Source organism: Triticum urartu, chromosome 7A (genome assembly GCF_056163025.1).
Source record: "Triticum urartu cultivar PI428250 chromosome 7A, HENAU_Tu73, whole genome shotgun sequence".
Lineage (NCBI taxonomy): Eukaryota > Viridiplantae > Streptophyta > Magnoliopsida > Poales > Poaceae > Triticum > Triticum urartu.
The window spans coordinates 718,148,855-718,163,496 of record NC_141879.1 but is presented as its reverse complement, the minus strand read 5'-3'; the positions used below and the strand labels follow the sequence as shown (position 1 = coordinate 718,163,496).

At 46.6% G+C, this 14,642-nt stretch overlaps 2 protein-coding genes across 4 annotated transcripts; one reads left to right on the top strand and one right to left on the bottom strand.

Annotated features, from left to right (window-relative positions):
* The first annotated feature begins 393 nt into the window (after window positions 1-393).
* LOC125523329 (uncharacterized) lies at window positions 394-9,549 on the top strand. 3 transcript variants are annotated; one of them, XM_048688375.2, is made up of 9 exons: window positions 394-5,655; window positions 5,781-5,973; window positions 6,067-6,217; window positions 6,708-6,792; window positions 7,253-7,340; window positions 7,456-7,726; window positions 7,802-7,844; window positions 7,929-8,032; window positions 8,575-9,549. In XM_048688375.2, the coding sequence occupies exons 1-9, from the start codon at window positions 711-713 to the stop codon at window positions 9,043-9,045; spliced, it is 6,351 nt and encodes a 2,116-aa protein (XP_048544332.2). In that variant the 5' UTR covers window positions 394-710; the 3' UTR covers window positions 9,046-9,549. The 3 variants fall into 3 exon arrangements, with proteins under 3 accessions (XP_048544332.2, XP_087390778.1, XP_048544333.2); XM_048688376.2 differs by having other exon boundaries at window positions 397-5,655; window positions 6,070-6,217; XM_087534652.1 differs by having other exon boundaries at window positions 6,070-6,217; window positions 7,802-8,032.
* Window positions 9,550-9,727: 178 nt separating this feature from the next.
* On the bottom strand, window positions 9,728-12,369 carry LOC125523330 (protein TIC 21, chloroplastic-like). Its single transcript, XM_048688377.2, has 4 exons — window positions 12,080-12,369; window positions 10,944-11,201; window positions 10,433-10,636; window positions 9,728-10,076 (listed from the first exon to the last, which is right to left on the bottom strand). Exons 1-4 carry the CDS (start codon window positions 12,305-12,307, stop codon window positions 9,963-9,965), a joined length of 804 nt encoding a protein of 267 aa, XP_048544334.1. The 5' UTR covers window positions 12,308-12,369; the 3' UTR covers window positions 9,728-9,962.
* Window positions 12,370-14,642: the final 2,273 nt, after the last annotated feature.

The window sequence follows — 14,642 nt, the reverse complement described above, 5'->3', positions numbered from 1 at the left end:
ACCACCCCAACACTCCTCACACTTTGCCGTCGTGGTGCCCCTCACCCTCCTCCGATGGCCATCCCGCCACCTCTCATCTCCTTCCCCCCCCCCTCCCCCGAGGGGCGCGACAAACCGAGCTCTACCCAGCTGTGGCCATCGCCTTTGCCAGACCAGCCTCCCCCTCCCCCCATGGTTAGAGGGCGCGCGACGAACCGACCTGTTCCTCACTGCAGCCATCACCTTCGCATCGTCGTTGGCCGACGGAGCATGGGGAGTGGACCGCCGGAGGAGAAGACACTAGTCGGCCCTTGAAAAAAAAGAAAAAGAAAAGAGAAGGCAAGGGCAAGTCACGCATGTGGCACGTGGGAGAGAAGGGTCAGGGTCCGGCCGTCGCCGGACATCCTCGACCGTCGGAACAGGTCGCGTGCCTTGCCTTGCCTAGCCGATGCGAACCGGCCTACCTACCTAGTATTAAGGCCAACCCAACCCTGGCGCCGCACCGTACGCACGCGCCCCGCCCACCGCCGCCGGCCGACGCCATCCACAGATCCGATCCCACCCCACCCCAAACCCTAGCGCCAGCCACCCCCAGCTCCTGCCGTCTCCTTGCCGGCTGGCCAAGCAAGCAGAGCAACACAAGCAAAGCCAAAGCCGATTTCCCCACCCGCGAGAGATCTCGCGCAAACCCTAGAATTCCCCTCCCCCCACCGGCGACTCGGCGCGCGGCCATGGATCCGGCCCCGCCCTACGACCACCGCCGCGGCGGCGGCGGCGGGCACTACTACCCCGCCCAGCAGCACCACCACCACCACAACGGCGGCCACTTCGCGCCGGGAGGGGGCGGCGGGCCCGTGCGGTCCAGGCACGAGCAGTACGACCCGTACGAGGCCTTCCCGCCGCCGCCGTACCACCACCCGCCCCCCTCCGACCACCACCCGCGCCTCCACCACTACCACAACCAGCAGCTGCCCCCGCCTCCCCCCCTGCCGCCGCCGCCGCCGCACCGTCCCGCCTACGCGGCCCCTCCCCCGCCTCCTCCTCCCGAGGCCTACTCCACCCCGCCCCCGCCACCGCCCCCGTACCACAGCTCGCCCGCTCCCCACTTCCACGGCCACCAGCGCCACCCCGACGAGGAGTTCCGCCGCAACGCTGGGCACCACCACCAGCACCACCACCAGCAGCATCAGCAGCCACAGCACCACCATCAACAGCAGCAGCAGCAGCACCACCACCACCACCATCAACAGCAGCATCAGCAGCCCCCGTGGGAGGACCCTGAGGAGCGCAGGCGCAGATTCGCCCCTGCTCACCAGGAGCCCGAGGACGACAGGCGCAGATACGCCCCTGCTCACCAGGAGCCAGAGGAAGACAGGCGCAGATACCCCCCTGCTCACCAGGAGCCAGAGGAAGACAGGCGCAGATACGCCCCTGCTCACCAGGAGCCTGAGGACGACAGGCGCAGATACACGTCCCCCCACCACCACCGTCTCTCGCCGCCGCCCAGCCCGCGCAAGAAGCAGCGGTGCGCCTTACATGACCGGGTCGACATCGAGAGCACCTCCAGCTCTGGCCCGCTGCCTTCACGCCATCAGAGGCAGCAGCCCCATGCCAGCTACGCCGCGGTTGACAGCTTTGTAGATAGGGCCCCTGCGCATCCTGGCTACAGCCACGAGAGCTTCTCAACACACAGCGACAGCAAGGGCAGCAGGAAGATTCAGATGGTTTCACAGACGTCAACGCTGTCTGGCGAGCGTGGCTCGCCGCGCTCGCCACGTGCCACCATTGTCGCGCATCCGAGGCGCACTCCGCAGAAGGAGCCTGCCCCAAGGAGACTTTCTGTGTGGCAGAGGATAGAGGAGGGCCCTGCTGCTGCTACACGGCCGCCGCCACCGCCACCGCCAAAGGCCTTGCATATTTCACCAGCCAAGTCGAGCACTGCCGGCTCTGCTTCAAAGGGATTGGCCAGCGTGATCTCTGTGGACTGCAAGGCAAAAAGTGCTGGTAGTAATGAGGTTGACAGCACTAAAGTAATACGGAAGGATGCTGGAAAGAATGTTAGGAAGGTGTTGTCCTCAGTTCTTGTGAAACCTTCACCGGAGTCCAAGGAAAAAGAAGGGTTTGTTGAGAAGCTTCCTGGGAAGCATGATAATGTTCAGGAGAATGTGTCAGATTCCCCTAGTAAAAGTCTGGGCTTAGCTGGTCGTCCTGTGGCTGGTGTCAAGAAAGTGAAGAAGATAGTTATCAAGAAGATTGTGAGGAGGATTGTTGGCAAGGATAAACAAATTAGTAGCGAAATTGTATCTGAGAAGAGGGATAATATTGATGCTATTGCAAATGCTTCTGAAAAAGAAGAGGGTGAAATCATAACCTCATCGCTGGAAAAGGATACTGTATCTGAACATAATATGGTAAGCACTAGTGGTACAGCTGGAGCTGGTAATGGTGTGAATGTCCAGAAGGGTGAAAATAGCAACTCGATAAATCCACGTAAAAGGAAAGCCACTTCAGCCATCGAGTCCAAGAAAATTCTTGATTCAACAAATCGTAGTGGGAGTAAGCACCTTGGAAAGGAAGACAATAGAAGCTCCATGGGTCGAGGTGATACTATTGCTGCTTCAGCCATTAAATCTACAGAAGCACTTGCTACAAGACGAAGTGAGCATCCTGGGAAAGGAGATAGGAGCTCCATGGATTCAGGTGTTAGGAGTGCAACTTTGGTGTCTACGAATGATAATTATCAGGAGGAGGGTGAAATCATGCCTCTTTCAGGTGAAACGAGTGCTGCAGTTACAAGTAATCCTCTGAGAATTTCTAATAGGCATACAGAATCTAGCATGAAAGAGAGCAGAGCTCCTAAGAATGTCAGTAAAAAAAACACTGTTTGCACAAATGGAGTTACTGTAAATCATGATACGGCAGAAATTTCTGGAAGTGAGGATGCTAGGAGGGAAGACAATGACATCTTGATTAACACAAGCGAAGAGGATGTTCGCCGTGTAAGTAGTACACCAGAAGTTACTATATGCAAGAGAAAGGGTGCTCAGAAAGGTGAGGGTATGATTCTGACTGGTTTAGGTGAAAATAGTATTGGTAATGTTTCTGTGGCACACCATGTGAAGATTTCTAATACAAGGGAACTCGATGTGAATGAGGATACCAGGACCAAAGAGAGCCAAATCCCCATAGAATTATGTCAAACTAACACTTTGAAAACAATACACCACTTGGAAGCTCCTGATACATCAGAAACTACCATGAGCAAGTTTGTTGGGAGGAAAGTGGGCAAAAGCCTCATGGGGTCAACTGAAAGACATGCTACCACCACATGTAATTCTGGGAGCACTCCAGAATTTAATTTAGCTGGTGGATTCGGCAATAGCCACAAGGAAGATCTTCTCAATGACGGAACTGCTTTCAATGAAACAGATTCTCCCATGGAAGTTGAAGGTAGAGATTTCTTTAATCTGTCATGTTCCAGAAATGTTGAAAGCATGAATGTGCCACCATTAGATGATGATCTTATGGAGGATTTAACCCGGGATATTGTTTTGAATAATGGTATAGAAAGGGGTGCTACAGCTCAGGTAGCAGAACTGATCAATCTTCATAGAGGTCATCTGTCTCCCGAGATTGATTTTCCCTTGGCACATTCCCGTGAATCTTCATCTTCTGGTAACAGCGAGCAGTCTGTTCCTACAACTTTGACACTTGGCAGTAATTTCTATTTCAGTAATAACATCGAAAGTGAGCGACAGCTCAAGGAAAACCATGAGCTGCTGGAAGGGCAGAAAGGATTAGATGTTTCCACAGTGTCAGAATTTGATAGTCTTGTAAAACAAAAAGGTGTGGCTGATGATGACTCAGTTGGTGTAGGTTCTCAAAATTGGCTGACTTTACCGCCAGCGGTCAACAGCATTGCTATGTCTGAGCAGTTTGTGACTAACGATGCTACTGTTAGGAAAGATAGGATAGGTTTGGATCAGAGCGTGGATAATGACACTTCTGTTAGTCAGGATCATGATACTGCACAAGGTTTGGAGCAGTGTGGAAGTGTGGATGCTTTCTCTAGTCAGGTTAACAGCATTAGGCTATCTGTATCTGGTAGTGATATGCCTCAGTCAGACTCATTGACACCCAAAGAGATCAGTGGCGTTGTTGAGAAACATGGTGAGATAGTTCTCTCGGGTTTGCACTCTATTAGTTCAATAAATGTTGTAGATCAACATGATAATCAAATGGTGGATATTTCTGTGGGCAACCCAACTGAACCTGCTATCCCAGCTGTAGAATCTATTGATGTGATGGATGCAGAGCTAGTTTCTCCTCAGGTATCTGTTGAGCCGGATAATACCTATGACAGTAATAAAGGAATCAGTGGTGATGTTGAGAAACATGGGGAGGTAGTTCTCTCTGGTTTGCACTCTATTAGTTCAATAAATGTTGTTGATCAACATGATCATCAGATGGTGGATAATCCTGTGGGTAACCCAATTGAACCTGCCATCCCAGCTGTGGAATCTACTGATGTGATGGATACAACGCTTTCTCCTCAGGTATCTGTTGAGCCAGATAATAATACCTATAACAGTAATACTGAAGGTTCTGTGGTTAACTCAAGCACAAAGCGAGATTTGTTGTCTTCTTGGATTGAATCCATTGTGTCAGAAGCTAAAAAGGATCATCAACCATGCAAATCTACTTTACCTTCTATTAGTTTGCCAGTCTTAGCACCAAAGGAGGATAGCAGGAGAGCAGGATTGGACTCGGTTGGAAACCCTGTGGGGAAGTCTCCTCAGATGAATTGTACAAGCTCTATGCCTCCCAAGGTAGCTCCTAAACGGGCGAATTTGCCCAGTTCATCCCGAGAGCCTCCTCGTGCAAGTTCAAATCCAAGGCACAAGACATGGCATCGTGGTGACATGACATCTTCTACATCTTTGCCCAGTTCACAGCCTTCAGGATTACCGCCTAAACAACCACCAAGGCGGAATGACAAAACTCAAAACTCTTATATACGCAAGGGTAACGCCCTTATTAGAAATCCAGCAACAGGAAAACTTTCTCATTCTTCTAGTCTGGATACTCAGAATAAGTTGAATAAGCCTGTGATGAGGAGAAGCATGAACTTTGTCAGGAAAGTTGATTCAAATGATTCTGCAGCACGTTTGAGCTTTACAGTTGAAAGACCTAAGACTCCTCCTTTACCACTTCATGCCAAATCCATCAATTCAACCACAAGCCTCCCAGAGCAGTTGCCTAAAACTTTGCCCAAGCAGCATGTTCCTGAAACTGAAAAAGAAGATTCGGCTAGGCAATTAAACTCAGGTGTTGATACCCCAAGCATTAAAAGTGCACAAACACCTGAACCCTCAGATGCTAGTAAAGTGGTTTATGTTAGACCGAAATCAAATCAATTGGTTGCTGCACAGAGGCAGCACCCTGATGACCCGACTAAAAGTTCTACAGATAAGGTTTTATCACAGCAGCCACCCACAGCCTCTGATTTATATTTCAAGAAGCGGAAAAATCAGATTATTTTGAGTTCATCTTCCTCTGATGGTCAGAATACAAAAGAGATTGCACCTGCTGAGAGCTTAAATTCAGGTGAGAGTAATGTACAAATTGCATCCTCGAACAACAGTATCAATGGTTTAAAGGAGAGACCACATAAAGGTATTCTGTTTTCTTGTATTCTTTGTTTTCCTTCTGAGGCATACCACAACTGCAACCTTATACTTGAATAAGAAAGCAATGCTAATTCATTAAACTACCATTTGCTCAAACTTTTCTAAATGCAGCTCTTCGGACAAATAATATGGGAACTTCCTCGCACGTGTGGACACTCAGTGGGCAACAACCACAGAGGAAAGGATCTGCGGGAACTAGTTATGCGAAGGCCTTCCCACGTATTCTTCCATGGAAAAGAAAAATATACTGCAAGAATTTTAGAAACAGTCACACTCAGAATGTGAGCTCCTTACGAATAGTCAGGTAACATTAGCAGACTAGCCTGAACTTCTTTCTTTCTCTATTGAGCCATTCATTCAATTTGTTTATAGCAAGTCTTTGCCCCTTATCATGTAGCAGAAAACTATTACAAACCAAGAAGAGAGATATGATTTATACTGTCTCAACTAATGGATTCTCTATACGGAAATCTGGCGTGTTAAGTGTTGGTGGATCAAGTTTGAAATGGTCACGATCTCTTGAGAAGCGTTCTCAAAAGGTTAACGAGGTAACTTAATTGATATTCTTTGTGCATATTTTTTCGTATTCAGTATTCCGTAAGAGCCAGTTGGAGTTATTTTCATCAGATCATTATGTTCTGATGGGTTTCACCTCTAGCCTACCCCAACTTGTTTGGGACTAAAGGCTTTGTTGTTGTTGTTGTTGTTGTTGTTGTTGTTGCTGTTGCTGTTGCTGTTGTTGTATTATGTTCTGATGGGAAGCCCACAAGAAGTATTTGGGAGACGACTTGATTTATGTTACTGGTTGAATTTTTTTGTCTCTCAAGAAGTTTCTAACTACTTTGTCGGCTAATGTCTAACGAGAATGCTGATTCTTGCCTATATTAGTGCTGATTATACTTGACTGCTATTTAACTAGTCATAAGAGCAGCCATGCAACCAACTTTTGAAAATGCATTTAACCATTTACATATCAAGACCACATTATTGTGTAGTGCATATATGGTGCATTTTATAAAGTTACAACCTGGATTGCAGGAGGCTACATTGGCAGTTGCTGACGTTGAGAAAAAGAGAGGAGAAAAACGGAAACGGCAATATCTCCATTATACTGGAAGAAATGGTAATGTGTTAAACTTATTGCCACTACAGAAGAATGACTCAACTGCTAAAATAATTTATACGTGAGATACATAAGTTTGGCTGCTCCTGCTTCTCAATTGCTCTTTTTTAGTGTAATAACATAACTTCCATGCTACACCATATTGCAAGACAGATTCCCAGTTGCATTTTTATTCTATAATACTTCTGTGGTCCACTATATTACAAGTCTAAAGTTGAATTACCTACTGGCTGGACATTTTACTGCTGGTCTTAGTTAGCTAAATCATCACTTTGTGGCGATTCCATTTTGAAGTGCAGTGCATGAGACATGCTCTCTTATGCCATAATTTAAGGACCTTCTCTTATTGGTTAATAGTAATTGCATATAGCAGTGCTTCCAGTGGATGTAACGACACTGATCATTCATCTGGTCAGTATATAATTTTTTGTTTTTACTTGATATTGGTCAAAATTTGCAGATCAATACTCTTTATCTGTTGCCGGCAATCAGTTAAGAAACAACAATCAAGCATCTTCAGATTTGAGGAGGTCATCAACTTGCAATGGGTATCTTTTTGACCATATGCTATTGCTTGCATGATGCTGTCTTAAAATAGAACTTGTTTGCATCTAGGATCTTTCAACTTTGATTTATTCTCTGATTCTCTTTATTCTGAAACAGATATGTGCGTGTTAGCAAAGGTAACCAACTGGTTAGAAACCCCAAAAAAGTAACTCGCATGCTAGCAAATGAGAAAGTTCGATGGAGTTTGCACACTGTTAGATCACGCCTGGCAAAGAAACGACAGTACTGTCAATTCTTCACTCGGTTTGGCGAGTGCAAGAAGCCTAAGGGCGAGTGTCGCTATATTCATGACCCTGCTAAAGTGACTATTTGCACTAAATTTCTTAAAGGCCTGTGTTCTGATACTAGCTGTAAACTCACTCACAAGGTAAGACATTTCTTCTTGATTCTATTGCCTATCTTGCATTTGACACTTCTTTCATTGTAAGAGTATGTTCTGCAGGTCCTCCCGGAAAGAATGCAAGACTGTTCTTATTTTCTGAAAGGTGATTCATTTCATTCGCAGTGCATCATTTTAGAATTTTGTTTCTGCAACATTTTTCTTGATCATAAGATTTGTATTCTGGCAGGTCTCTGTACCAACACAGCTTGTCCCTATAGGCATGTGAAAGTGAACTCTAAGGCTCCTGCCTGTGAAGATTTTCTAAAGGGATACTGTGCAGATGGTGATGAGGTACTTAATGATACTACTGAAATCTTTCAATCTTATTCAAGTATTACTATTGCTAGGGGGTGGAATTCAGCATTGTCCTCAAAAGCTGATAGTTAACTTGCCAAAAAAAAACCCAGACTGAACCATTGTGAAAAATGTCCCTTACAGAATGTGATGTAAACTATAATATGCCCTACCCTCCTGCCAATCATTTAGTATTATTAATTTAAAGTTCTTGGTAGGTATAATTTACTGCATGAGACTTCTTGTGTTTTTGCTGGGATCTAGGAGGACATGCATGTTCTTAGTCGTGGCAACGAGGATTATCCAGTGGGTGGTTTAGCGTTTAACTGTTGATAGGTTATCAAAATGAAGATTTTGTTAGTAGGTTGTTCTTTTTTGTTATTGGAACTTGTTTGTGCCAGATATGCTTGCAGTGTAGTTTTGCATGGTTTTGCATTGCAACCAGGTTCAGCTTTTGAACTTTGGGGCTTCCATGATCTTTTTGGGGCTTCCATTGCTAATCTTTTCATGGTCTTGAATTAATCCTCTGTTACAAGCAGTGTCGTAAAAAGCACAGCTACACATGCCCAGTCTTTGAGGCAACAGGAGAGTGCCCACAACAATCTACGTGCAAACTTCATCACCCCACCAAGAAGACAATCAAACCTAAGAGAAGCAGACCAGACACCCCCCAAAACAGTAGCTGGGGACGGTATTTTGACACCAGCATTAGACATGACAGCGAGACAAGCAAAGTTTCTTCAGGCCAAGATGACAGACAGAAACAGCAACATGATATTTTCTCAGGTGGGGACTTCACTGACTTTATCACACTTGACATTGATGGTGAAGAAGGCGTTGATGCGCTGGACAGCATACAGAGTGTTGATGCGCCGGACAGCATACAGAGTGTTGATGCGCCGGACGGCATACAGCTGATGGAACTGGACTCAGGGGAACTTGGCACGGAGGCTGATGATCTTGATGCACTAATCAAACCTCTTCGGATCATGAGAACGGCAAGAGTGTGACAGGCTAACTGCTGCTTGAACTTGGACCAGGGGAAAGTTCAACATTTCAGCATGCGGGCCTTCATAATCTTGATGCACAAGCAAAGCCGCTTCGGATCATGAGGGTAAAGAGTTTGATGGCTGATGGGACAGTGCTAAGGGGATTCAAGTTTTGGACATGCAGATTGGTGCTCAAGCTGACTCGGACCGGCGAGAAGAACAAGGGTTTGACAAGTTTTTCGGTTATTTCGGATACCCGCTGTTGATATAGTGCTTTGCTGCGCCACACCAAGCTGCGGCGCTGACTGGGTTTTCTCTTCGACATATCCATATATAGATAGGGAAAACATGCCTTGTCATCCTTTTTTCTTTCCTTTTTTAACATCTCGTTTCCATTCATCTTGTACTTATGCATAGGTTACATTGTCTCAAACATAGAGTGGGAGCAACTGGCTGTATTACCTGTGTGTTGAATGTAAAAACACATATCATATCTGTGAAAGAAGCAATGCAACTTTATTTCAAGCTTGCCTTGTGAGCCTGTTTTCCTGTGCGTGTACCTGTGGACCATAGCCCCATGGGTGTTTGGCATCCATGGTTGTCACACGCTGGTATAGTGGTATGCCGTTCGTGTATCAGATAGTTATGTTATCAGCAGATGGCGCAAAACGTAGGCGTGTACAGGAGTACTTCTCTACATATGTTTGAAGTAATAAGCAGAGGTTCGACAGCACCGATTTCTTTTTCTTCATCAAGTATATGTAGATAGTTGCACATGAGCAAAATCAAGCTAGCTGGACATACTGATACTTGTCACCAAACGAGAAGATCTACACACAAAAAGGAAGAATGAAAAAAAAAAGCTGCTGCCAGAATACAGTTGCGGAACCAAAAAAGTTGAAAAAAAACAGGAGCCGCATGCCGTGTTTGTATGTAGCTCATGCCGGTCGAGGGACGGGGCCGGCATCCGCTGGAGAGATTGTCACGGACCGCAGTAGCTCCAGCGAGCTCGATAGCCCGAGAAAATGCGAGAGGATGGTATTGGCTGAAGCCTGTCCATGATGAGAGACAATGGCAATTAATACACAAAATGAAGTGCCAAGTTAAAAAAATATTCTACTCCCCAGATACATCCGTTTCAGTGACAATTCATATGGATCGGAGAGCGTAATATTTTCTTAGGTTTTGAAGGAGTGTAGTAGAAAATGCGATCCTAACTCCGACAATTTAAAGGTGTTCTTATTACTATATTTGTGAAGATTGCACATTTTGTTACTAACCCTGTAGATCAAAGATCACATTACAAAACTCAAACAGACCACTTTGCAAGATGGGAGGAAAAGGACCACCCCTGGAAGCTCTTCTCGTTCTGCAAACAATCAAAATGAAGGGAAGACACAATGCATACCTGAACGAGAAAAACATCCAGAGCAAGAACTGGGCTCTGGCCAGCAGATATCCCCTGGTAGTAGGGCACCGAGGAGGTAGTGAGAGCTTTTGCTACCAAAGCACCAACAGTCGCCTGCATCCCGAGGACCGCAGCACCCATCCCGACAACGCTGAGTACAATACTGTTCCTCAGGTTTTTAACCACAGCCGCACGCGGAGGGGCCTGTAGAAGGAGCCACTCGACTTAGTTTTGGCTAAAATGCACATATAAGCAGAACCAAGCAATATTATGTTACTTCAAAAGAGATCAAGTAGCGGTGATGCATTGTTGTACCATGATATTATGGTACCATATGCCATCAAATGAGTTGGGTGTGTTTATGAGATCAAGTTGATTGTCGACAGGTAGGCAAGGTCCGACGTCATGCAACATACTCCTATATGCAAAGGCAGTGGGTGCGTAGAAGCAATGGCTTTTCAGCAAAGAAAACGATAGCGCAGTGGGACAATTATTTGGGAAACGGGAGTACCTTTGTAGGCTCGGTTGCTGTCCTCCTGAGCGTTTTGGAAAGACGGATGTAACCAAATGACCGGAACACTGACATAAAGGCGGCAATGATGCCAAATCCGGTCGCATAGAATGTAAAGGGAGATGTTGCATTCCCGGTAGCAACTGCGGAGAACGACAAGATCCCAGCCGAAACGGTCGTGCACACCAACTGAGACCAGAATGCCAGGGTACCCAAATTCTTGAAATTCCGCGCTGTTTTCTCTAGCCTTTTGCTAACCTGCAAACCAAAAAAAAAACACAGAGCAAAAGATGATATATGAGCCGAGTAAACAGCATGAAGAGAAGCAATGTCATCAGTGGACCATGGAAACCATATTCTGAAACAGCACCTGGACACTTGATTTACAGCGTTAACTTTTAGCCAGATATCATACTAAGAGTAGAATACCAAAACGACAGTAGCAACTTTAGGAATCGTGGATAAAATAATATTGAAAGTTTGACATATCATGTTGAAGTCATGTAGCCACCTCATTAGCACGAAGATTTTGATAGAACAAAGAAAAGGTGTGCAGCAAAGTGTCTTTAACCAGAGAGCAAGTGGATGCACAAATTAAGCGTGTGGAGAGAAAAGAAAAATCCATCCCAAAACATATACTAGTTGATGCAGGTATCTAAGTGTTGGCTAGGTAAACGCCCCGTAGTAAGAGGGGTAGTTATGAACCCTGTGGACCACCCCCATGGGGGCGGTGAAGGGAAAGCTCCCATTGGTAGAAAAAAACCCACAACCCCTTGGCCCAGTATCAGCCCTGCTTGGAAGAAGAACTACATCCCCACTGCTCAGTATCAGGCCTGCTGCCCTGCAGGATTGAACAAGGATTGCCCATGCTCTGTCTGCATATCCTTAATGAACACGAACTCTGAGTGTCAGCATGTACCTCACGGTTTCCCAGTCATTCGTGCAGCAATCGGGCAAACGGCAAGAGGCTGCGAGAATCTGAATTTCCCAGAGGCACTAGACCAGGAGGCAGAGCCGGCGTTGGTCTTTTGGTTGGGCAACAGGAACCCCACTAAGCACGATGGTATCACAAACTGTCACTACTAACTAGGGCTCAGCAGATCAGCGGGGGGACGGGGGAGGGAGCGGGGCGGCACCTGGGCGAGCTTGGCGCGCTCGGCCTCCTCCTCGGCGGACAGCGGCGCGGGCTCCGGCTCGGCGGGGCCGGGCGCCGCGGCGGCGAGGCGGGGCCGGACGGCCGCGGCGCGGAGGGCGGGCGCCGCGCGGCCGGGGGCGGAGGAGGCGCGGGGCGCGGGAGGCCGCCGCCGTAGCGTCGCGAGGCACGGCGGAGGCGCCGCCGGCGGGGAGAGCAGGAGCGCGAGCATTTTGCGCGTGGGTCCCTTTGTTTTTTGGGGGGCTCTCAACTTCTGAATTCTGATCTTGGCTTGGGAACAGAGCAAGGAAGCTCCTACTCCTACTGCACAATCCACTTCTTTGCAAAAGTGCCACTCGTGGTTAAACTTTCCACAATAATACCACTAGATTTTTCTTTTAGAATCAACAATCCCACTAGGTTTTGTTTTTCGTTTTGAGACTAACAATACCACTAGATGCTTACAACATCCTTTTTTGAAGCGTCTTACATTATGGAAAGATGGAGCAAGTGCTTACAACATCTAGGTATGGGCAGTCCGGGCCGATGGGCCCAGCCCAAAAGCATGGGCTAGGGTTTCACTTTGCCGTCCAAAGGGTGGAATTTTTTTTAGGTATAGTTATAGAACCAAAAAATTGGGCCTCTGGCCATGTTGGCTCGGCCATGAGCTCTCCACCGTGGCACATGCAGTCGGTCATGTTTGACGAATTATCTCGCTACAGCAGCGTGTCTGTTTCGATCCGGCGGCAAATCGTGCGCCACCGACGGCGGAGTGAGCCTGAATCCGGCAAGGCCACCCGTGCTGCTTTGCGCCTGTCAATGCCCTCTTGATAAGGAAGCTTCTTACACAACATGGAATCTAGAACGAGAGTTCTTCATCCACGCTGGCCGTAGAAAAGTATATGGCAGAAAATCTCTCTCCGTGTCAGCAAATTGGCATGCATACAAATCTCACGTTGGTCACATCATTATGTATACATATGTTGCAGAAATGAGTCTGTTTCCGCACATGGATATGGGCCTATCTTGTGAAGAAATACTTAAGCAAGCTGCTGGAGTACTACCATAGACCACTGCGACATCAGCTAGATGAGAGGCAACTCGAAAACAACGAGATGTGAGAGCAAATTAGAAAATTCAAGAAGCTTCGATACGCAATCCTAGCTTGTGTTATGATTGGGCTCGTATCCTAGCCAGATTTGTTAGAATAAATTCAAGGCATACCATCGATCATCTGAGGGTCAAGCAATTACACGAGAACAACATCAAGATTTGTTAACGAGGTTCATCAATATAGCTACATTCCCGAGGCCTGACTATGGACGCTCCTCCCCAAGATACCGCGACAATACCACATCAGGTCGTCCTCGACACCGGCACACGCCGCCGGCTTCCCCTGTGCTCCCGTGCAATTATGTTGGCATAAGCTACATCATGTGTTTACCCCCGCTATATAAAAGAGGCCTAGGATACAAGTGTCTTACTTGAACATGACTCCATATCCTATCTAAACACAATACAACTTCAAGTCCAACCGTAGCCTATCTTGTACACTATATTCGACACAACTCTAACAAACTCCACCTTGGCGAATATTCTTCACCATCTTGAATTTGTCCATGCATCAAACTTCCATGTACACTGGACTTGAGCTTATCCCATGAGAACCGCTGCTACTCCAAAGACTCCATATGACTCCACCTACAACTTGTAGTCCCTTCTTTTCTTGACCACAGTCAACACTCGAGCAAAATTAAGTTTCTTGTTACTCTAATTTGCGCTCCCAACTTCCAGAGTATCAGTCCAACGCCATCACACACTGATCACTGATAACCCACAAGTATAGGGGATCGCAACAGTTTTCGATAAGTAAGAGTGTCGAACCCAACGAGGAGCTAAAGGTAGAACAAATATTCCCTCAAGTTCTATCAACCACCGATACAACTCTACGCACGCTTGACATTCGCTTTACCTAGAACAAGTATGAAATTAGAAGTACTTTGTAGGTGTTTTTGGATAGGTTTGCAAGATAATAAAGAGTACGTAAATAAAAAGTAGGGGCTGTTTAGATAAAGAAATAATAAAGTAAATATAGCGAGTGTGGAAAAGTGGTGGTAGGAGTTGCGAAATTGCCCCTAAGCAATTGACTACTTTACTAGACCGATAGCAAGTATTATGTGGGAGAGGCCACTGCTAGCATGTCATCCCTGACTTGGAATTCTATGCACTTATGATTGGAACCATTAGCAAGCATCCGCAACTACTAACGTTCATTAAGGTAAAACCCAACCATAGCATTAAGATATATTGGTCCCCCTTCAATCCCGTATGCATCAATTTCTATGCTAGGTTGAAGCTTCTGTCACTCTTGCCCTCCAATACATAGTCCTATCAACATACAACTAACCCTATGGTGTGATCCACGCGTGCAATCATATGATGGGCACCAAAGGACAACAACATAACCACAAGCAAATTAAATCAATCATAGCAATTCATCAACCACCGATAGGACAACGAAAATCTACTCAGACATCATAGGATGGCAACACATCATTGGATAATAA

Coding starts and splice junctions, on each gene's coding strand:
- LOC125523329 (XM_087534652.1), top strand. CDS start 711: ATGGATCCGGCCCCGCCCTACGACCACCGCCGCGGCGGCGGCGGCGGG. Junction 5,656..5,780: donor AAAGGAGAGACCACATAAAG/GTATTCTGTTTT, acceptor TTCTAAATGCAG/CTCTTCGGACAAATAATATG. Junction 8,033..8,574: donor ACTGTGCAGATGGTGATGAG/GTACTTAATGAT, acceptor TGTTACAAGCAG/TGTCGTAAAAAGCACAGCTA.
- LOC125523330 (XM_048688377.2), bottom strand. CDS start 12,307: ATGCTCGCGCTCCTGCTCTCCCCGCCGGCGGCGCCTCCGCCGTGCCTC. Junction 10,637..10,943: donor CAGCAACCGAGCCTACAAAG/GTACTCCCGTTT, acceptor CTCCTTCTACAG/GCCCCTCCGCGTGCGGCTGT. Junction 10,077..10,432: donor TGGATGTTTTTCTCGTTCAG/GTATGCATTGTG, acceptor CATCATGGACAG/GCTTCAGCCAATACCATCCT.